At 40.6% G+C, this 24,221-nt stretch overlaps 1 protein-coding gene across 8 annotated transcripts in view; it reads left to right on the top strand.

The window, feature by feature from the left end:
- The window catches only part of FARS2 (phenylalanyl-tRNA synthetase 2, mitochondrial), a 517,158-nt gene that overhangs the window by 151,476 nt on the left and 341,461 nt on the right, over window positions 1-24,221 (top strand). For all 8 annotated transcript variants that reach the window (XM_015135505.3, XM_078000978.1, XM_015135504.3 and 5 more), the window contains one exon: window positions 4,257-4,416. In XM_015135505.3, the coding sequence (XP_014990991.2) occupies window positions 4,257-4,416 (160 nt within the window). The remainder of the gene's footprint in view (window positions 1-4,256; window positions 4,417-24,221) is intronic.

The following is a 24,221-nucleotide window of genomic DNA, read 5'->3' as shown; positions in this document are numbered from 1 at the left end:
TTTGTTTTGTGCTTAAATTTTCCTAGTTATTTATTACTTGAACAAGGCTCATGCTTTGGTAAATCCTTTAGAAAGAGCTCATTAATGTGACATTCGTTATGCTCTTGTGTGTTTCAAGTTTTTTCTGTAGACTTGGTGCTTTAAGGACAGTATTGATGGATATAAACTTCTTGGTCCACATTTTTAAAAACTGAGTTGTTTGAAAATGTAGCTTCATTGTTGTCTTGTTTCTGTGTTGTTTTTGAAGAATCTGATGCCATTCTGATTGCTTTACCCCTCTACATTAGTTGATCTTCTTGCCTAGAGGTCTTGATGATTTTCCCCATTGTTTGTGAATGTGTCCTATATTTGATCCTTCCAGGTTCTTTTTCACAGGTACCTATTTTATCTGGTATTAGTTCTGCTGCATTGGTTTTTCTTCCCTCTTTAACGGACTCCAATTATATAAATGTAATTCCTTCTTTGCCTGTGTTCCATTTCTACCACTTTCTCTCTAATTCTTCTTTTTTTATTTTACCATCCTCCTTCTGGTTGTTTTTCTCCTTGTCTTCAGTGCCCCCTTATTAAATCTTGATTGAGTCCATTGTCCCTTGAATGCTTTGGAATTTAGACTTTGTTTCTGAGATGATTTTATTTATTTATTTATTTATTTTCTGAGTTAAATCAGTTATCTTTTCATTTTTTTCTCTCTTTTTGTTCTTAATTTTTGAGTTTCTGACTAAAGCAATTTATATCCTTATATGCTTGATTGAACATATGTAACTTAGTTTTTAAGTATTAGTTTATGTTTCTTTTTAGTGCTCTTTGGTTTTTTTGGGGGGGTGGGAGAAAAGTTAGATTTTCATTAGTTGAGCTCCTTTGAATTGACTTTCTGATTTTTGAGTACTAATTTTCTATATTTTTATTGAATTTATTTGTTGTTCCTTTTTGGTTGTGTAAAAGATTTATAGGCAGTACCATTCAGGCCATAGGCATGGGCAAGGACTTCATGACTAAAACACCAAAAGCAATGGTAACAAAAGCCAAAATTTACAAATGGGATCTAATTAAGCTAAAGAACTTCTGCACAGCAAAAGAAACTACCATCAGAGTGAACAAGCAACCTACAGAATGGGAGAAAATTTTTGCAATCTACCCATCTGACAAAGGGCTAATATCCAGAATCTACAAAGAACTTAAACAAATTTACAAGAAAAAAATCAAACAACCTCGTCAAAAAATGGGCAAAGGATATGAACAGACACTTCTCAAAAGAAGACATTTATGCAGCCAATAGACACATGAAAAAATGCTCATCATCACTGGCCATCAGAGAAATGCAAATCAAAACCACAATGAGATACCATCTCACACCAGTTAGAATGGCGATCATTAAAAAGTCAGGAAACAACAGGTGCTGGAGAGGATGTGGAGAAATAGAAACACTTTTACACTGTTGGTGGGAGTATAAACTAGTTCAACCATTGTGGAAGACAGTGTGGTGATTCCTCAAGGATCTAGAACTAGAAATACCATTTGACCTAGCCATCCCATTACTGGGCATATACCCAAAGGATTATAAATCATGCTGCTCTAAAGACACATGCACACATATGTTTATTGCCAACACTATTCACAATAGCAAAGACTTGGAACCAATCCAAATGTCCATCAATGACAGACTGGATTAAGAAAATGTGGCATATATACACCATGGAATACTATGCAGCCATAAAAAAGGATGAGTGCATGTCCTTTGTAGGAACATGGATGAAGCTGGAAACCATCATTCTCAGCAAACTGTCCCAAGGACAGAAAACCAAACACCACATGTTCTCACTCATAGGTAGGAATTGAACAATGAGAACACTTGAACACAGGGTGGGGAACATCATACACTGGGGCCTGTTGTGTGGTGGGGGAGGGAGGAGGAATAGCATTAGGAGATATACCTAATGTAAATGACGAGTTAACAGGTGCAGGACACCAACATGGCACATGTATACATATGTAACAAACCTGCACGTTATGCTCATGTACCCTAGAACTTAAAGTATTTAAAAAAAAAAAAAAAGACTTCCTTAGTCTCTGGTGCCCTCTTCTGTTAGTGTAGCAATGCACACTTTAGTGGTTCATTTATTTATTTTTGGTATGGGTTAGAGAATGGCTTTGTAAATCCTCTAATGTTTTAGTTGTGCTTTATCTTTGGCAACCTTGAATTTTCCTTTTTGCGTCTTTTTTATGTTCCTCTCGATTGAACAGGTTGTCTTTCACTTTATATTAACTCCTTTCTCTTCCATTGTAACTATGCTTTTGGAGGCCTGTCACTTCATATTGGGCATGCTTTTATACCACTTTTCTGTAGTCCCTGCTCAGGCCTACTGGGACACTTTTTAAAGGATTTTCACACTTAGTGTAACTTACACTTTCTGGGTTTTTAAGGTCAACCTTAGCACCTCACTCATTCTCCTCTCTTTCTCTTATTTTTTCCAGCTTGCTCTTGCTTACTTTAAAGCCTTATCAGTGGGTAGGAGTGTAACAGTTCTGTCCCTAGGTTTTAGCTGGCCTGCCTTCCTTCCTTCCTTCCTTCCTTCCTTCCCTCCTTCCTTCCTTCCTTCCTTCCTTCCTTCCTTCCTTCCTTCCCTCCTTCCTTCCTTCCTTCCCTCCCTCCCTCTCTCCCTCCCTCCCTCCCTCCCTCCCTCCCTCCCTCCCTCCTTCCTTCCTTCCTTCCTTCCTTCCTTCCTTCCTTCCTTCCTTCCTTCCTTCCTTCCTTCCTTCCTTCCTGTCTGCCAACGGCATTGTGTTCAGTAGTTTTATTTGTTCTTCTTGTTGCTCTAAATTATTTTTAGAGGAAGCATTGACAGCTGTCATTGTCTTTTGTCCTCACAAGAATAATTTGAGGCCTAGGAGATTAGAATATTTTTTTGAAAATGGTTTTGTCTAATTTTGCTGGCGCGTTAGAGGAAGTGTGTCTGGGATTGCCTTAGTTCATCTTCTTAGCCCAAGGCTCTCTCTATTGTGCAGAAAATGTGACATCTGACTTCAAGTCTGCGCAAGGACTGGTTTACTTTTGTGCTCATCCTCATCAGGGGGATGAGTCTTTTAGGGACTCCAGCACCCCAGCTTGGTTCTACAGCAAAGCTTTCCCTTTTGTCTCACTTCCATGGTAAGTTGTTATATACCCCACGTTCAGGTTTTCAGTTGATACGTTAGATAGGCAGGTATTCTTAACACTTCTCTCTGGCTTTGTGTTTACTTTATTATTTATTTTTAAATTTTTTACCCCTGGCTTCATGCTTCCTATAGAGTTCAGTCACACCTCTCTATCTCGTTTTTACTTCTTTAATGCTTTTAAGAATTTCTGTATTTTTTCAGTAGCATTTATCAGGAAGTTTGGTTCTAATTATCCAAACCAATATTACTAGAAATGGCAGCTGATTCATTCTTTTATGAAAATATTTTTTAAGTTTGATTATGCAACTCTGAGTGGGAAGAATGGTACATTCATTTGCTCAGTTATCTGTTTTGAGCCAATCTTCTACCAAGTAAAGACCTGCTATGTCACTGACCAGAAAGTTAGTTTATTTCAGTGGTAAAGCAACTTATGACTGATGATAGCTGTGGTTAATAATCATGATATGAGGAAAACTTATTTAGCCATTGGAATGCACCAGGTACTCTGTATTTTTTATATATTATTTTGTTTGTAATAAAATCTACTAATTTACTATTATTACTCCCACTTTGTAGATGATGCCCTGAGGCTTGGCTACCATATCACTTGCCTAAGTTTACATGGATAGTAAGTGGCAGAAACGTTTCAGGCTCTGCCTTGAGCTTTGGAGATACAGGGCTAGCAAATTCCAGCTTGCTTTCTACCTTCATGGACCTTACAGGATTTATTTCCTCGACACTGTGGGATGGTCAGGGATGTAATTTTAGAGTATGAAAGGGATTCACTGGTATTTCCACTAGAATTGAGGACATTGTCTCTTGCTAGGAAATGACTATAAGTTCATGCAAATGAAAAACAGATTAGCAAAGATCAGAAGAATGTCTTAATTCTTTAAAGACCCTCCATACCATGTAGTGTAGTGCTTTCTTCAGAGCTGTACCAAGTGAATGTTAATTTCATTACATTTATTGACAAGACATAATGAGTCTTATACCCACATTATAACTTTTTAAAGTCAAAGATTCTTAGCAGAATTTTAAAGTTATCTGATACAGATGGGCCAGGATATTTTCTTTATTTATCCTTTCCTGTTGGTTTACAGTTATTTGCTGGTATAAAGGATGGAGAAAACCTGCAGCTCTTTGAACAAAGTTCTCGCTCTGCGCATAAACAAGAGACACACACCATGGAGGCCGTGAAGTTTGTAGAGTTTGATCTTAAGCAGACGCTTACCAGGCTCGTGGCACATCTTTTTGGAGATGGTAAGTCCTCAAACGCAGGTTGGGTGTCTTTTATCTGAAATCCTTGGGACAGAAGTGTTTTGGATTTGTTTTTGTTTTGTTTTGTTTTGTTTTTCAGATTTTGAAATTCTTTTTTTTTTTTTTCCCCGAGACAGAGTCTTGCTCTGTCGCCCAGGCTGGAGTGCAGTGGTGCAATCTCAGCTCACTGCAACCTCCACCTCCCGGGTTCAAGGAATTCTCCTGTCTCAGCCTCTGAGTAGCTGGGATTACGCCCGTCACCACACTTGGCTAATTTTTGTATTTTTAGTAGAGACAGGGTTTTACCATGTTGGCCAAGCTGGTCTCAAACTCCTGGCCTCATCATCCGCCCACCTCAGCCTCCCACAGTGTTGGGATTACAGGCGTGAGCCACTGCGCCTGGCCTGAAATTCTTGCGTATACATAATGAGATGTCTTGGGGATGGGAGCTAAGTCTGAACACGAAATTCATTTGTATTTCATATACACTTTATGCACATAGCCTGAAGGTAATTTGATACAATATTTTAAATAATTTCATGCATGAAACAAAGTTTTGACTGTGATTTGACTGAAAACTGTAGTGAGATCAGGTATGAAATATTTCACTTGTGGCTTCAGATTGACTCTCAGAAACTTTTAGCTAGAGAAAGAAAAATGCTTATAACCTTTGCTAAGAATGATAATGGATTGGGATCAATGTCATCAATGGAGTGAAAATATACAGGCTGATAGGAGTATATTATTATGTTATTACATGAGGATGTAATCAGTGGAGCAAGGTTTTTTTTTGTTTTTTGAGATGGAGTCTCGCTCTGTCACCCAGGCTGGAGTGCAGTGGCATGATCTCGGCTCACTGCAAGCTCTGCTTCCTGCGTTCACGCCAGTCTCCTGCCTCAGCCTGAGTAGCTGGGACTACAGGCGCCCGCCACCACGCCTGGCTAATTTTTATATTTTTAATAGAGATGGGGTTTCACCATGTTAGCCAGGATGGTCTTGATCTCCTGACCTCATGGTCTGCCCACGTCGGCCTCCCAAAGTGCTGGGATTACAGGCGTGAGCCACCACGCCGGCCCAGTGGAGCTAGGTTCTTAACCATGTGAATGAACCAGTGGAAAACTTTACATATTGCCATACTGATTACCACTATCAACAGCAAAAATACTAACAGTATATTATTTCCTGCAGGAGGAACGATATTGTTACAATCTAGACCTCGCTTAGTCACTTGCCTTTATTTTTCAAAAAATACTTGTTTTCAGTAATGCCACCTTCCCCCTCCAACTATTTTTAACTTAATTGACATATATTTTGTTTTTTTAAAGCACGATATAAAGAGAAGGTTAGTGGATTTTCTTAATTGTGACTATCTTTAAGAAATACTTATATTTCTTATCTGAGAAGACAGCTACCTACTGTAGTTAGGATTCTCCTTTACTGTCTTATTCTCATGAGCTTTTTTAAAAATCAGTTTTGTTGAGGTATAATTAACATAAAGTAAGCTATACATATCAAAAGTATACATTTTGATAAGTTGACATACAATGAACTGAACATGAACGTACTTGCACAGTCTTACAAGTTTTGGCGTCTTGCAAGTTCATGCCATGAAGCTACCAGCAGAATCAATAGATGAACATCTTCATTGTCCCCGGCGGTTTCCTCCTGCTCATTGGCAGTCCTTCCCTTCTGCGCTTACCACATCTCACCCCAGGCAACATGTGATCTGCTTTCTGGTGCCATTAATTAGTTTGCATTTTTTAGGTTTATATAAATGGAATCTTAGAATATGTGCTCTTTTTTGTCTGGCTTGTTTTACTTAAAATAATTATGTTGAAATTCATCCATGTCATAGTGTATATCAGTAGTTGATTCCTTTTTATTGTTAATCAGTATTCCATTCCACGATTTGTTTATCCATACATTCATTGGTAGGTATCTGGGTAGTTTCTAGTTTTTTTGCTGTTATCAGCAAAGCGTCTATGATCATTCATGGATGAGTCTGTCTGGGTCCTAAGTTTTCACTCCTCATAAACGTAGGTATATGTTTAACTTGAAAAAAAAAAACAAACAAAAAAACTGCTAAGCTATTTTCTGAAGTGGTTGCACTATTTCGATTCCCACCAGTAGTCTATGAAAATTCCAGTTGCTGTACATCTTCAGCAACACTTGATAGGGTTAGTCATTTTAATTGTAGCCATTCTAACAGGAGTCTAGTGGTATGTCAAATACATATTTGGCATTTATAAAGTATTCAATTCCATGATTTGTTTATGCATCCACTCATTGATAGATATCTGGGTAGTTTCCAGTTTTTTGCTCTTACCAGTAAAGCATCGCTGAACATTCATGGATGATTCTTTCTGGGTCCTAAGTTTTTACTTCTCTTGAGTAAATACCCAAGAGGGAATGACTAGATCAAATAGTAGGTGTATGTTTAACTTAAAAAAACCAGCAAAACTGCTAAACTATTTCCTGAAGTGGTTGCACCATCTCAGTTCCTACCAGTGGTCTATGAAAATTCCAGTTGCTGTACATCTTCAGCAACACTTGATAAGGGTAGTCATTTTAATTGTAGCCATTCTAACAGGAGTCCCGTGGTATGTCAAATACACATTTGGCATTTATAAAGGACTCCTCCATATAAGCAAACAGAAATTGCAACTAAGAGAAAAATGGGTGAACATGAAGGTGGCAAATGATATATATAGAATGACTAATAAATATATGAAAAGATGCTTATCTTTATTAGTATTCAGGGCAAAACAAAAGAAAACCACCAGGAGCGTTTTCAAATGGGAAGTAATTTTTTCAATCTAACGTTTTGAATTGTTGACAAAGATGTAGAGAAATAGAGTGTAGCACAAAGTTCTGGCCTTAGTTAGGATTCATGGTCACCATTCTTCCAACTGGGACTTTAGTACTCACTATTCTTGATTCACCTCTATTTTTTCATACTCCAGATTTCCCCTACTTATGCCTGAACTCAAATATGTATTTAAAGAGAATCTTGTTGTAATTTATTAAGCCTCTCCTGCTCTGTGTAGCAAAGTTTGTTTGAATATCTTGACTGCCGTATTGCCAAATGCATAGTTCATGTAATATATAAGAAACCACTAGCTAATCCTGTATATTTTTAATATAGATATATTTTCAAAAAGTGTACATCAACTTCAAGGTAATGTTTTTCTAGGAAGTGGGAAATGGCGTTAGGGAGGGGTAGAAACCATGTTTCAAATGTATTTATAATGTTTTACTTTTTAAAAACTAAAGTCAAATATGACAAAATGTTATAGTTTGATAAAACTGGATAATGAGTATATGCGTGGTTGCTATTTTCTCTTCCTGTCTCTAGGTTTGATATATTTCATTAAAATGGCATAATAGTGAAATAGGTTTCAAATAGAAATTGCTGATGTGAAAAACCTATGATAACCAGCATCTCTTTGCTTTCATGATAAAAGAAAGGAATTGTAATATTTTAAACAGTTATATAATCTATTTAACACAAATACAGGGAGATGGGTTGTGCTGTTCAGGCCATTTTACAGGCAGGGTAAGGTGGAAGGGATTCTGGTATTTTAAGGAGATAGTGTTCTGTCTTTACAGAAAGATTCAGGCTCATCTGAATTTTTCTGTTGTCAAACTATGGAGAGAATTTTTTTAGCACCCTCCTTATTTATGTCATCCTACACATTTCTATGATCAAATGATTTGCTGTTGGTGCCACAGGCAAGGCGCCTCCTCCTGAACCCAGCCTGTGCTCCTGGAAGGCTCCTGGTGAGGCACATGCATACTGACACCTAGAGGAGAAGTGGGAATTAGCCTTGGGAAGGGATAAGCAAGGGGAGGGGCAGACGAATGGGGTGAAAAATGACAAAGTAGGTGACACAAGTACTCGTGGAGAGCAAGCATTATGCAGCACAATCTATGGAAAGAAGGAAAGAAGAGGCAAGGGGAAGAAAAATGATTGACAGCAGACTCTTATGACCGTGGAGAAACGGTAGTGTAGAATCAGAAAATTTAAAATGAAGCTCTTGTTCATCCCCTTACTCTGAAGTCCTGAACGGGTCACGTAGCATTTCAGATCTCAGTTTTCTAACTTTTAAAAGTTGGGATGATACTTACTTTACTTGAGAATAAAACAAGATAACGTGAAAGATGCCTTGTAAGTAGAAAATATCAAATAAATGTGTAAATATGAACAAAGGGAAGGAGGAGGGAAGGGAAGGAAAGTTAAGACAAGACAGTAAAAGCAAGGAGCACATGAGGAAAGAGTAATACGATCAAAGAACAACAGTCGTGGTTGATTTGCCTTTATCACGTCTAAGGAAGCGAGAAGGAGCAGTGTACCACCAGACTGTGGCACCACAGCCTTACTGGTGCTGATAGTGGCTTTCATATCTGCACCAGCAGATATTTTTTAAAAATAAGCCATGTACTAGCCTCTGTATAGATTATGTAAGCTTTCCAAGGTGTTTCAGGATATATATCTCTCTGAAAATATGGTCCTAGACTTTCCTTTGTATTATTTTTTATATTCATATTTGCGTAGGTTTCAAAACCAGATGGCAGGTTTCCTTATAAAAAACCATTTCTGCAATATATAACTTTTCTGACTGTGATGCCCGTCCTGACATGGTGGGCACGATCCTGGACAAGAATTAAGAATCTTAAATTTGGGCCGGGCGTGGTGGCTCACGCCTGTAATCCCAGCACTTTGGGAGGCTGAGGCGGGCGGATCACTAGCTCAGGAGATCGAGACCATCCTGGCTAACATGGTGAAACCTTGTCTCTACTAAAAGTACAAAAAATTAGCCAGGCATGGTGGCGGGCACCTGTAGTCCCAGCTACTCCGGAGCCTGAGGCAGGAGAATCGCTTGAAACTGGGAGGCGGAGGTTGCAGTGAGTTGAGATTGCGCCACTGCACTCCAGCCTGGATGACAGAGCGAGACTCCATCTCCAAAAAAGAAAAAATAAAGAATCTTAAATGTTAGAATAGCAGTGAAGTTGTAGCTTCTTTCATTTAGGCATATGTTTCCTTTATTTTTTAAAAAATATTGTCAGCCTAGACTTTTGGTAGTCAGCTTTTATTACATATCGATGTTGCTATTTTATAAATGTTCAAATTTTTTGTCTGTAAGACTGAGTTGGCAGAATCATGGAATGGAATTAAAGTTTAAAAATTCACCTGCTTGGAGAATACACGTTGGTTCCCCTACACTAGAATCTATCTGGGAAGAAAGCCTTTTCTTTTTCTTCTTTCCTTTGAGCCATGGTCATTGTTAACCCCATCCACACGGTGGCCAGGCATCCTGAGAATGTTGAAAGGCACCTCATTCACATACCCTTGCCATGCCCTGGTGTATTTCTTCCGGGTGTGTTGCCATGAGCTGTTGTTGTAGGGGTGTGTGAGCTTGTCCCGGACTGTGTTTGCCGTGTTTGTGATGTCCGCTGTATTGCCTCTCGGGGGAGATGTGAAGTGGGAAGGTGACCGGAGCCCGGGCCCATCTGATGAACTAGAAGGGGTGAGTGGGTCTATATCACAGAACACAGACAGTGCTGTGTGCTTCCTTCATGCTCACACTGAATGTTAACAACTGTTTCAGGATTCTCAGCTGTTTCTTCTGAAATCTAGAGAAAAGTGCTTTGTTCGTTTTTGTGTTTTTTTTTTTTTTTTTGAGACGGAGTCTGTCATGCAAGCTGGAGTGCAGTGGCGCGATCTCAGTTCACTGCAACCTCCACCTCCTGGGTTCAAGCGATTCTCAAGCTTCAGCCTCCCGTGTAGCTGGGATTATAGGCGTGCAGCACCACACCTGGCTACTTTTTTGTATGTTGTATTTTTAGTAGAGATGGGTTTTCACCATGTTGGCCAGGCTGGTCTTGAACTACTGACTTCAGGTGATTCACCCACTTCGGACACCCAAAGTGCTGGGATTACAGGTGTGAGCCACCGTGCCTGACCACCTTGTTCTATTTCAGGCATTTCAGAAACACTATTTAGTTATGGGTTTTGGGTTCTTGCTGTTGGTTGGTTTATTAAGTAATTTTGCTAGCTTCTGAAAAACATCTTGGTAAACCTATCTAGGTGCCATCAACCCGGATTAAATTTAGATTAATAATAGCAATAATAATGGTGATAATGGTAAAAATAGAGATAATAGTAGCAGTGTGAAACCCTGTGCTAAGCATGTTGACAAGGAGTTTTTTTCTTTTGACCTGCATCTATGATACGGGTGTTACAATCTCCGTTTTTCAGATGACGGAACCTAGACACAGAGAATAAAGTGCCACGTAAAAATCACAGGGCTGGTAAGTATTTGAGGCAGTTGGAGCCCCCAGTCTGACTTCTACGGCCATACCAGAAGTTAGCTTTTTGATAAGACACAAAGAAATCTTATTAGTAATATTTCAGAGACTGTGAGGCCTACAAAAGCCACGATGTCATCCCCCCCAAAAAACAAAACAAAACAAAAATCCCCTCAGGGACAGGCGCAATGGCTCACGCCTGTAGTCCCAGCTACTTAGGAGGCTGAGGCAGGAGGATTGCTTAAGCCCAGGAGTCCAAGGCTGCAGGGAGACATGATCATGCTACTGTACTCCAACCTGGACAATAGACTGAGATCCTGTCTCTTTTAAAAAGAAAAAAAAAATGACCTCTCTCTAGGTGCTGCCTCTGACTCTTTCCTTTACCTTCTCTCCCCATTCTGTGCCTCCTGGTAGCTAGCTTGTGGTAAAGCCTCCATTTACTACATCATATCCAGTTACATTCTGGGTAGCAAAGACCATTTAAAAACTTAAGGTTCACTCTTTCTACAGTTAGTGATGAATGGGAACTGCCTCTACAGGCCTCAGAAATATTCAGCAACTCTTTTTATATTTGTGTTTATGGTCTAGGCTTTTCACCTTTTATTATTATTATTATTGGATTCCTTTGTTCTTGAAAAGCAAAATTAAAAATTGGAACACACTATTTCCTTGTGTCAGTGTGTTATTACAGCTGCTTTAGTTTCAGGTTTTTTTCCTGTCCAAATGTGGTTTATTATTTTCTGCTAACATTTCAATTGTACCAGCATCCTAAGGCTATTATAAGAGAGGTTATCATTTTAGAATTAGAAAGAAAGAAATAAAATAACCCTTTAGACTATTTTTATGCTTGTGGATTTTGTTGTCATTTTTAATATTTCTCAAGTGTTTTCTGTATATTTTGTACTGTGCTTGGTAGACCATTTCTTTCAGAGTAACTAAGGTGGGGATTTAGGATTTCTAACTTTTAAATTTCTCTTTCTGTCCTTGAGTTTACAGCCTTTCTTTGGCACAGTTTCTTTGCTAAACATTGGCATTTCCCTTTCTGAAGGATTGGCCTCGTAGCACGGTTTAGATTAATGAGTGTGAAGGAGAGATGGATTGGGACCCTCTGTTTGACAAGGTATGTCGCCATGGGGGAGTCATGTCTTGTCTTTGCTTGTTGAAAGACCTGTGGTGGTCATCAAAGTGCACCTCCCAGCATCCCCTCCAAGGGTCCAGGCTGATGGGATTGCAGATCGCCTCCAGCTGTCAGCTTCTTGGGGAACTGCCTTAGCTGCAGGGAGCCTCCTTGCCCAAAGACATGCCCTTCCCAGGGCAGCCCACATCCGAAGACTGAATGTGGCAAGAATACAAAGGCCCTCCATGGGCCATTCTAATGGGCTGTCTGCTCCAGACCTCTGGCAAGGTAAAGGCTTCACTGGCCTGATTGTAGTTTGTTGGCTTCTCCCTCTGCCCAGTTTGCTGCCACTGTCTTCCATCCACAGGTGTTGATTCCCTTCAGAGAACTTGCTTGCCAGCCCAACCTGCATAGGGACCTATATACGGTCCCATCCAGCAGAAACGTTCTAGGGCCCTGTGTTGTGAGTGATGTCCTGGTCAGGAGTGAAATCGCTTGATCATGGTAATAAGGAATCATGTCTTCCATATCTTTTCATATTTTTTATCCATGAGGCTGTGTTAGTATAAATGAGGTGAAAGGGATTGAGAGTAAGAATTAGGTTTATAATTGTTAGTGCTACATTCTTCCTAAATGGAATCACATCAAAAATTTTAAGTGTGTATCACTTTAATAATTTTTTAAATCAGCTCTTTTGGGCTGGCTGGTGTTGCCTGGCTTGAGGAGTGTTATCCTTCTCAGAGTACCGCTTGGCAGTGAAGTAGCCACGGCAGTTGCTGCATTCAAGCCATTTTGACTTGTCTGTACTCGCCTCACCGTAGCTTAGATGTAGTCTAGAGCAGGTTGCTCTTTCCGATAAAAACGGGCCAACACCTTCAACCTCTGAGACTTGGGATCATTAACTATGAAAAGTGAAGTGCCTCGCTTTAAGCCAGTGGAGGGACTCAGTGGAAATAAGACATCACCCTAGGAATCAGGTGGAGGGAGGCCTAAGACCCACTTTTCCTTAGATGTCTAGTGAATGGGGAAAATGTATTCTAGGGTTGATCTTTTGGGGCTAAGGAATTGGTACAAGGGAACCTCTTTAGAGAAAAGTTGAGATAGCAGTGATTGAGCTGAACTATGATACTTTTAAGGAGCCCAAAAACCTTCCTGATTCTATGGCAGTTGGGCAGAGGATAACAGAGAGGTTCACTAATCTAGGGAAATAATACATTGAAATTATTTGGGGTTTTATGCTAATTAAAATAAAATTATTGGATCTTAAGATACAGAGAAAAAGGCACTGAAAATTTTAGGGCTACTGTAATGAAAACCATCAGTGTGCCTGGAACTATACCCATTACAAACTATTTTTACTGCTACTAGTAACTCTTAGGTGGTTGGTATACAGGTGACCTAGAAACCATTAAGATTTAGGGGGAGAGGGAAGATTCTCTTTCTACTCTTTAGGTTCATGGAAAGCTCAATTTCCTGATTGATTTCAGCCACTTCTCTTCTGGCCTCTCCTAGCTCTACTGAGGAATTGATCATCAGTATAAAGTTAGTTATCGGAACTCTGTTATCAACCACTTTAACTCATTCACTCCTTTGACTTGCACTAGACACTCCATGAAAGCCTAGCCTTGAATCGGTGCCCAAATCTCTTTGTGCTTCCCGCTCCTGTAGCGGCTCAGATTTGCCACCTTAGCCAAGTCAAGGTTGGTGGCTCTCTTCTTTCTATTTTTGGTCAGCTCACTGTACAAATTCCTTTTTTCTGTTATTCTACACCAGTTTTTCAGTCTCTGTTTTTCTAGTCTTTGTCAGAGTAAAAGCTGTATTTTACTGAGAAAATCTAGGTGACTGGGTGTGGCTTTTGTGCTTAGCTGGACTGCTGATTATCAGCCCATCAGTTTCTCTAGAATTTTGTTTCATCAGCTTTAAATATATTCTAAACTATGTCATCTCACGATAAAACAAACAGCTACCATTATTTGACTATCCATCTTTCTCTGGAAACTTGCTGTCCTTTCAGCTACAGTTTATGAAATATACCTTCCAATTACTGCCCAACACAGGCAGTGGTGGTTAGTTCATTGTAATGGTTTCTGTTGAGGTCACAATTGATTTCCAAATTATAAAATTCAATAGATTGGGGAAAAAATCTATCATGCTGAATCTTTCTGCTTACTCTTTTATTTATTGAATTATAATGGGCTTCCAATAAGCTAAAGTGTACCATTTAATAACTTTTGACATAATTATACACACACTACACCATCACCACAATCAAGATATACTCATCACCCCAAAACGTTTCCTTCTGCTCCTTCACTGTCCCTCTACCACCTCTTCTGCCCACTCTCCCTACCCACCAGGCCTAGGTAACTAGTGATCTGCTTTCTGTTACTGTAGGTTGGTTAGCATTTTCTAGATTTATGTTCAGTGAAATCCTATTGTATGTATTCTCTCTGGCTTCTTTCACGCAGCATAATTATTTTGAGATGCATGCATTTTGTAGCATGTTATCAATACTTCATTCCTTTTTGCTACTAAGTAGGGGGTTACATGGTGTTGATATTCTACAATATGTTTATTCATCCACCTCTTGTTGGCTATTTGGGTTGTTTCTAGGTTTTGGCTATTACAAATGAAGCTTCTAGAAATATTTGTGGACAAGTCTTTATATGGACATAGCTTTTATTTTTCTTGAGTAAATAGCTACAAATGGAATGTCTGCATGGTAGGTCGATGACTGTTTTTTTTGCTTTTTTGAGACAGAGTCTTGTTGTGTCGCCCAGACTGGAGTGCAGCAGCACGATCTCGGCTTACTGCAACCTCCACCTCCTGGGTTCAAGCAATTCTCTGCTTCAGCCCCACAAGGAGCTGAGATTACAGGTGCCCGCCAGCACGCCTGGGTAATTTTTTTTGTATTTTTAGTAGAGATGGGGTTTCACCAACTTGGTCAGGCTGGTCTGGATCTCCTGACCTCATGATCCACCTGCCGCGGCCTCCCAAAGTGCTGAGATTACAGGTGTGAGCCACCGCACTCGGCCATGACTAACTTTTAAAGAAGCTGTCAAATTGTTCAACTGGTTGTACCATGTTACATTTCTGCTAGCAGTGCCTAGGAGTGGAAGTTGCTCCTCATCTTTGCTGGCACTTATTATAGTCATTGTAATTTTAGCCATTCTGATAGGAGTGTAGGAGTATCTGATTATGATTTTAATTTGTCTTTTCTTTTCTTTTCTTGTTTTGAGACAGAGTCTTGCTCTCTTGCCAAGGCTAGAGTGCAGTGGTGCGATCTCAGTTCACTGCAACCTCCACCTCCTGGGTTCAAGCAGTTCTCTCCCACCTCAGCCTCCCAAGTAGCTGGGATTACAGGTGCACGCCACCATGCCTGGGTAATTTTTGTATTTTTAGTAAAGACAGGGTTTCACCATGTTAACCAGGCTGGCCTGGAACTCCTGACCTCAGGTGATTCACCCACCTCGGCCTCCCAAAATGTTGGGATTACAGGCATGAGCCACCGCTCCCTGCCTAATTTGTATTTTCTTAGTCGATAATGATGCTGAATATTATGTACTTATTTGCATTCATGTAACTATTTGGCAAAGTATTCAAATATTTTGCCCGTTTGTTTTCTTTCTTTCCTTTTTTTTTTTTTGGTCTTGCTCTTTTGCCCAGGCTGAAGTGAAGTGGCATGATCTTAGCTCACTGCATCCTTGACCTCCCAGGTCAAGTGATCCTCTCACTTAAGCCTCCCAAGTAGCTGGGATTACAGGCACTCATCACAGTGTCAGCTAATTTGTTCGTATTTTGTGAAGATAGGGTCTCACTATATTGTCCAGGCTGGCCTTGAACTCTTGGGCTTCAAGCAGTCTGCCCACATTGGCCTCCCAAAGTGCTAGGATTAGAGGTGTGAGCTACTGCACCTGACCCTATTATCTTTTTATTGATTTTTGAAACTTCGTGAATTTTGGATATGATTCTTTTGAATTTTGGATATGATTCTTTTGTGGGATGTGGGATTTGCAATATTTTCACTCAGCCTTTTTATTAATGTTGTCCCTCAAAGAGCAGAAGTTCCTTAACTTTGATGAAACCCAATTAACCAATTTTTTTCTCTTATGGATTTTGCTTTTGATATTGTTTCTCAGACATCTTTCCTAACCCAAGGTCACAAAGATTTTTCTACTATGTTTTCTTGTGGAAGTTTTATAGTTTCAGTTTTATATTTAGATTTATGATTACTTTGAAGAATTTTATGGATGATCTGAGGTACGGATTGAAATTTTGTTTTGCATATTGATATCCAGTTGTTCCAACATCATTTGTTGAAATGACCTTTCCTTCTGCACTGCAAAGCCTTTGTACCGTTGTCTGGAATCAATTAACCATATATGTCTGGGGCTATTTCTGGACTCTCTATTCTGTTCCATGCATCTATTATTTGTCTGTCTTGACCCAATACTTCACTGTCTTTATCACAGTAGCTTTATAATAAGTCTTGAAATCGGTTGAATTCTTGTAGCTTTGTTCTTTTTTCAAAGTGATTTTAATTAGATTGTTTGCATTTGATGTTATTGTTGATGTAGTTGGATTTAAATGATCATTTTGCTATTTGTTTTCTATGAGTAACATTTTGTTTCTTCTCTTACTTTGTTTGGAGTAATTGTATTTTTTATTACTCCATTTTATTTCCTTTGTCTTATGAGCTGTAACTTTTTGTTTTGTTATTGTAGCAGTTGCTTTAGGGTTTACAGTTATCACAGTCTCACTTTGAGTGTTGTTACCCCACTCCTGTATAGGGTAAGAACAGCAGACTTCCCTTTTTCCCATCTTGGCCTTTGTGCCATCACATATTTTAATTCTTATGTATGCTATCAACTCCTAAATATGTTATGATTATTTTTGCTTTGAGTAGTTGGTCAGCTTTTAAAGAGATTTACATAATACGAAAAGCCTTTATATCTGCTAGGTCCTTACCATCTTCAGTGTTCTTCATCTGGGTTCCCAACCGATTTTTCCTTCTGCACAACTGAAGGCCTGCTTCTGCTACTGATGAATTCTTTTGCATTTGTATGTCCGATAAAGCCTTCATCTTGCCTTTTTTTTTTTTGAGATATTTTCACGGGAAAGGAATTCTAGATTAATAGTTTTTTTACTTTTATTTATTTATTTTTGAGATTGAGTCTTGCTGTGTCACTCAGGCTGGAGTACAATGGCGTGATCATGGCCCACTGCAGCCCCCAAGTCCTGGGCTCAAAGGATCCTCTTACTTCAGCCTCCTGAAGACCTGGGACTACAGGTGTGCACCACCACACCCTGCTAACTTTTAAAATTTAAAAAAAAAAAAAATAGAGAGATGGGGTCTCACCATGTTGTCCAGGATGGTCTTGAACTCCTGGCCTCAAGTGATTCTCCTCCCTCTGCCTCCCAGAGTGCTTGGATTACAGGTATGAGCCCCTGTGCCCCGGCCCTTTTCATTTTTTAGAGATGTTATTCGTATCTCTTCTTACTTGCATTGTTTCCTGTGAGGAATCTGCTCTCAACTTTGCTTTTGTCTTTGTTTTTCTGTACATAATGTGTCTCTTCTCTCTGACTGGTTTTGCAATGTTTTCTTTGTCACTGATTTTAGGCAGTTTGGTTATGATGTACATAGTTAAAGTTTTCTTCAGATTTCTTATGTTTGGAATTGGTTGAGCTTCTTGGATTTATGTTTTTCATGAAATCTTGGAAATTTTGGTCAATTATTTCTTCAGATAGTTTCTGTCACTCTCATCCTTTAGGTACTCCACTTGCATGTGTATGTGGCCACTTAAAACTTTTCCACCGCTGGTGCTCTGTTCATTTTTCTTTCAGTGATTTTCTTTCTTCTGTATTGCATTTTGGATAATTAATATTGTTTTATCTTCAAATTTACCAATATTTCTTCTACAGTGTCTAATTTTCTGCTAACTCCATCCTGTGTATTTTTCATTCATTTGCTTCAGTTTGGATATTTTTAATATCATCCCTGTTTCAACTTAAAATGTTTAGTCTTTCCTCTAGCTTTTTGAACATAGCAAATATTATTATAATACATATTTTAACTCATTTTTTCCTACTAATTCTGACATCTGTCATTCCTTGGTGAATTACTTTTGATTTTTCTGTTCTTTATGTATTTTGTTTCTATTTTGCTTGCCTGGTAATTTACTGTAGGATATTGCCAAACATCATTAATTTTACCTTCTGATGCATTGGATATTTTTACCTTCCTAATATCCATGAGCTTTGTTCTGGGATTACTTAGAAACACTTTGATCCTTTTAGGTCTTCTTTTTAAGCCTTATTAGGCAGGACCAGTATAGAGTTTAGTCTGGGGATAGTTTTGCCCAATACCTATGCCAGACCTGTCTCAGCTCTGTAATTGATAACCCGTGAATTATGAGGCTTTTCCGCTTGGCTGTTGAGAACTGGCACTATTCCTGGTCCTGTGTGAGCTCCATCTTTATTCCCTCTAATCCTTTTGAGGATTTGTTCCCCGACCGCAGGTAGATTTTTCAACACACAGGATCAGTGTTCAGTTGAATACTGAAGGGGTTCCTCTGCAGATCTCCAGAGTTCTCTGCACAGCTCTCTTCTCTCCTTTACTCTGCCCTGAGAATTCTAGCTATCCTGGCTTGTCCAGACTCCCAGCTCTGTCTCCTCAAATCAAAGAGACTATTGAGATCTCCCATGCTCTCCTTCCTTCCTAGAGCAATGTTAGGTCTCGCCCCTCTGGGGGGTCTGTGTCCTTGGTCAACTGGTGTCCCATGTTTTGAGTGGTGTTATTTTATATATTTGTCTGTTTTTTATTTTATTTTATTTTTTAGTTTTTCATATGGAGGGGTAAAACTGGTTTATTATTCTGTCCTGTCCAGATGTGGAAGTTTCTCTTTTTCATGTGAATCGTTTGGCTACTCCCTCTGGACCTTCCTTCCTGCAATTTTTATTACATCTCATTCCCCTCTTCGCCTTTGTTATATTCTTACATCTCTCTCATCACTTACTCTCTGTGCCTTTTTTGGTCTTCTTTTCTGATGCAGCTTAATGTTTGTGACAGGAACTCTTTGAAAGGGTGGCTAGTGTTTTCCTTCTCAGAGAAGAATTTGACTGGGAGATGGATACAATCCTGAAGATGCATTTTTAGATCTGGTTTACAAAACCAAAATTTTTATGAATTTTATTTTCTAGAACACATCAGTGAGTTATGCTTTCATGTATCTCTTAGGATATCTAAAACACACTTATTTTAAAGTTTCAGATTGTTTCATAAAAGTAATCTTATCTGAGGTAAGTTAATGTTTGATTATTTGTTTTGCTGGCTGTATTACTTAGCATTAGATTTATCCATGTGTTTTAGAATTTTGGGTTGCAGGGTCATATTCAGAGGAAGGTTTTTTTTGTTCTTTACCCTTTCTCTGTTTTCTTTCTTCCTGTCCTTCTCCCCCTATCCCCCGTCTCTTGCTTTTCACCCTGTAAGTGGTTTTGCAGATGATTCCACCCAATTCTCTAGGCTTGAAATCCAGAATGAGATTTCCTAGGGATCCATCAGATGTCTAGCACCCATACAATGAGGGGCTGGAGCTGATTCTATGCCCAAGACTTGGATCCCTAATCTTACAGCTCCTTAGGGCTACAGCCCCATGCTGCATTTGGGTGACAGTATTTGACTTCCTTCTGGCACCATCATGGAGCTTATCCCATCCCAGCCTCTGACTTGAAGCTTTTTGCCTCCTTCCTGCCACAAGCCCGCAGTGTGCCATCCTGCAGGAGGCAGGCTCCTGGTTCTTCTTGGTTGTGGACCCCAAGCCCAGCAGGCTCACTTTATCCTCTCTTCCTGTTTTGTTTCTGGCCTGTGGAGGTTTACATTTTGTATTAGTCTGTTTTCACACTGCTGATAAAGACATACCTGAGACTGGAAAGAAAAACAGGTTTAATGGAGTTACAGTTCTACCTCGCTGGTGAGGCCTTACAATCATGGCGGAAGGTGAAAGACACATCTCATATGGCAGCAGACAAGAGAGGAGAGCTTGTGCAGGGAAACTCCCATTTTTAAAACTATCATATCTTGTGAGACTTATTCACTATAACAAGAACAGCACGGGAAAGACCCACCGCCATGATTCAATTACCTCCTACTGGGTCCCTCCCACAACGCGTGGGAATTCAAGATGAGATTTGGGTGGGGACACAGCCAAGCAGTATCATTCCATCCCTGTCCCCTCCCAAATCTCATGTCCTCACATTTCAAAACCAGTCATGCCTTCTCAACAGTCCCCCAAAGTCTTAACTCATTTCAGCGTTAACTCAAAAGTTCACAGTCTCAAATCTCATCTGAGACAGGGCAAGTCGTTTTTGTCTATGACCCTGTAAAATCAAAAGCAAGTTAGTTACTTCTTAGACACAATGGGAGTACTGACATTGGGTAAATACAGCCTTTCCAAATGGGAGAAATTGGCCAAAACAAAGGGGCTACAGGCCCCATGCAAGTGTGAAATCCAGTGGGACAGTCAAATCTTAAAGCTCTAAAATGATCTCCTTCGACTCCATGTCTCACATACAGGTCAGGCTGATGCAAGACGTGTGTTCCCATGGTTTTGGGCAGCTCTGCTCCTGTGGCTTTGCAGGGTACAGCTTCCTTCCTAGCTGCTTCCATGGGCTGGTGTTGAGTGTCTGCGGCTTTTCCAGGTGCCTGGTGCAAGCTGTTGTGGATCTACCATTCTGGGGTCTGGAGGATGGCGTCCCTCTTCTCACAGCTCCACTAAGTGGTGCCCCAGTAGGGACTCTGTGTGGGGGCACCTACCCCATGTTTCCCTTCTGCACTGCCCTAGCAGAGGTTCTCCATGAGGACCCTGCCCCTACAGCAAACTTCTGCCTGGGCATCTAGGCGTTTCCATGCATCCTCTGAAATCTAGGTAGAGGTTCCCAAACCTCAATTCTTGACTTCCGTGTACTCGCAGGCTCAACACCACATGGAAGCTGCTAAGGTTTGAGGCCTGCACCCTCTGAAGTCACGGCCCGAGCTCTGCCTTGAACCCAGTAATGACTGGGACACAGGGCACCAAGTCCCTAGGCACACAGCATGGGGATCCTGGGCCTGGCCCATGAAACCACTTTTTGCTACTAGGCCTCCAGGCCTGTGATGAGAAGAGCTGCCACAAATACCTCTGACATGTCCCAGAGACATTTTCCTCATTGTCTTGGGGATTAACATTCTGCAGCCAGCTTGAATTTCTTCTCAGAAAATGGGATTTTCTTTTCTATCGCATTGTCAGGCTGTAGATTTTCCAAATTTTTATGCTCTGCTTTCCTTATAAAGCCAAATGCCTTTAACAGCACCCAAGTCACCTCTTGAATGCTTTGCTGCTTAGATATTTCTTCTGCCAGATACCCTAAATCATGTCTCCCAAGTTCAAAGTTCCACAAATCTCTAGACCAGAGGCAAAATGCCGCCAGTTCCTTTGCTGAAACATAACAAGAGTTACCTTTGCTCCAGTTCCCAACAAGTTCCTCATCTCCATCTGAGACCACCTCAGCCTGGACTTCATTGTCCATATCGCTATCAGCTTTTGGTCAAAGCCATTCAACAAGTCTCTAGGGAATTTCAAACTTTCCCACATTTTTCTGTTTTCTTCTGAGCCCTCCAAACTATTCCGACCTCTTCCTTTTACAGTTTCAAAGTCACTTCCGCATTTTTGGATGTGTTTTCAGCAGTGCCCCACTCTGCTGGCACCAATGTACTGTATTAGTTTGTTTTCACATTGCTGATAAAAACATACGTGAGACTGGGAGGAAAAATAGGCTTAATGGACTCACAGTTTCACATGGCTGGGGAGGCCTCACAATCATGGTGGAAGATGAAAGGCATATCTCACATGGTGGCAGATAAGAGAAGAGAGCTTGTGCAGGGAAATTCCTGTTTTTAAACCCATCAGATCTCATGAGACTTATTCACTATCACGAGAACAACATGGGAAAACCTGCCCCCGTGATTCATTTACCTCCCACTGGGTCCCTCCCACAACACGTGGGAACTGAAGATGAGATTTGGGTGGGGACACAGCCAAACCATATCGCCTTTTGTCTTTCAACTTAGACTATGACTATTTGGTTCTCTTTCTTTCTTTCTCTCTCTCTCTTTTTAAAACCATAAATGTCACTGTTGTGTGTTAGGAGAACAAGGACACAGACCGTGCCTTCTTGGTCTCATGAGTGTGCTTTGTGTTGAAAGCTGAGTTAATGTGGTGTTGCACTGTCTGCTCCAGTGGAGGGCAGCATGGGGCTGTGCTGTCCCACACACCTGGTTCTGATCCTGGCATTTACTCTCTACTGTAAACCGAGATTAGATATGTAAGCTGTCGCAGTCACATTTCCCTCATCTGCAAAGTGGGAATGAAAGTAATGATTGTGCAGTGTATATGCCAGCCTCACATCAGCGTAAGCATGAAGTGAGAGGAGGCATGGGAAATGTTTAGCACAGTGCCTAGCACATAGTAAATGAACAGTAAATGTCAGTTAGGAACACAATTTAGAAATGTTTATTTTTTCATATTTTATTAAAAAGTGAGATATTTCAGATTATGAGCTGAATTTCATGACATTCAGTGAAAAAAAAAATACCCACTGAGTGTTTATGAGGTGCCAGGTACTGTGTTAGGTTTTTTACACACTTTTCCATGCTGAATTGTCACAGAAACTCTGTGAGATATTCTTATTTTTGACAAAATTGAAGCAGCGCGAGGTTAAGTAAGTGGCCTGAAGTCACTCAGCTGCAAGTGATAAAGCTGGGATTTGCTTCTAGATCTGTGTTGGCTCTTAGATCCAGGCTGCCCCCCAACCGACCAGCTTTATGGAGGCTGGTGTGTGAGCCTTCTGCCTACAGTCCCTCTCTGTGTAGCCTGCAGGGATCTGAAGATGGTTTCCTTCGAGAATGGGTTGATGAGAGGATCGAAGACCAAAGGGCTGTGCTGTGGCTTTCCCTGAGGCTGGGATGCTGCTGGACTGTCCCCTCTGCTGCTTGATAGAGAGCAGGGGAGTGATCACTTAACCTAGTGCCTCTGAACCCATACCCAGATTTCAGAATGAGGGGCCCATTAACTGGTGCCATACTCCATTTCTCATTTCCTTGTGAGGTAGAGAAACGATCATATCATCTTATGATCCAAGCCCTAGTCAGAGGGATCCCTGTGTAGAGGAGTCCCAGGGAAACAGTGTGGAACTACACTTTCACACACTGGTCTTTCTGCCAAGCAGAAGAATAACAGCTGTGGGACCAGTTACGCCATTGCCAATGGTGGAGGAAATCGCCTGCCTGTTATTTTTCCCCTGTTGCTCTGTGTATGTCTTAGCAGGAGTCGTTGTGGCTGAAACAGTGTTAATATCTTCTGCTGTGTGCTTGGGAGGTCCCACACTGGAGGATTTTATTACCCTCTCTGAGAGGGAAGAGGTGGTATTTACCATTAACTTTGTAGTAGGAATGGTTTTATTCCACTTGGCACTCCGCAGCGCTGGACTCCAGGGTACACGGTTGTGTGGACACATAGGATATATATGGCGCTCTTAAAGAGTCACAGTGGTGGCATTGCCAGGTTTGTAAGGCCCTAGGTAGAGATGAAGTGTAAGTCGTGAATGACTTCATGCTGTGTGTGAGGTGGGCTTTGGAAACAGAATCAGTGTTTGTATTCCCACATGGATGCTTCAGGCTTTAAAAGTGCCTCCTCTTCCTATGATTGCCAGCCACGTTTACTGAGTCCAGAAGACACTCTTTTCTTCTTTTAGGGGAGAGACGAGATGCAAACAGCAAAGGTGAGGAAGGCAGCCCTGGGAATCTTGTCTGTGGGTGCTCAACTGTTGCTTTATCTAAGTGGGAGCTGCGTAAGAGGGTCGAGCTGGTGTTCTTTTATCAGCAAAGCCCTGGATCTTTGTCTGGGACCTACAGTCTCATTGTATTCTTCTACCAGTTAGTTCTATGGCCTTGGCTCCTGAGCTAATGTTAGTGCAAACTATTATACAACACCTATCGAGGGCGTTTTGGCAGTATTTATTAAAATCATAAAAGCATTTACTCTTCGTCTCAACAGGGTATTTAGTCACAGCATTGCTTTCAGTAGCAAAATACTGAATATACTCCAAGTGTATGTCGGTAAGACTTCTTATATGAATGTGGGCCACACGCAGGAATCTTTGGCAGGAGTAAGAAAAGGACTGAGGGCGTGCTCTATGCATTCATATGGAGAGGCCTCCAGACACATCATTCAGTGAAAAAAGTGTGGTGCCACATAACGTGCGCACTATGCTGCTTGTTATATAAGAAAGGAGGGAAAATAGAAACAGATATTTGTATTGGCTTACATCTGGCAGTAAAAAGGAAACC

Source organism: Macaca mulatta, chromosome 4 (assembly GCF_049350105.2).
Source record: "Macaca mulatta isolate MMU2019108-1 chromosome 4, T2T-MMU8v2.0, whole genome shotgun sequence".
In the NCBI taxonomy this organism is placed as follows: domain Eukaryota; kingdom Metazoa; phylum Chordata; class Mammalia; order Primates; family Cercopithecidae; genus Macaca; species Macaca mulatta.
The sequence above is the reverse complement of the archived record's forward strand: the minus strand, read 5'-3'. Positions and strand labels throughout refer to the sequence as shown.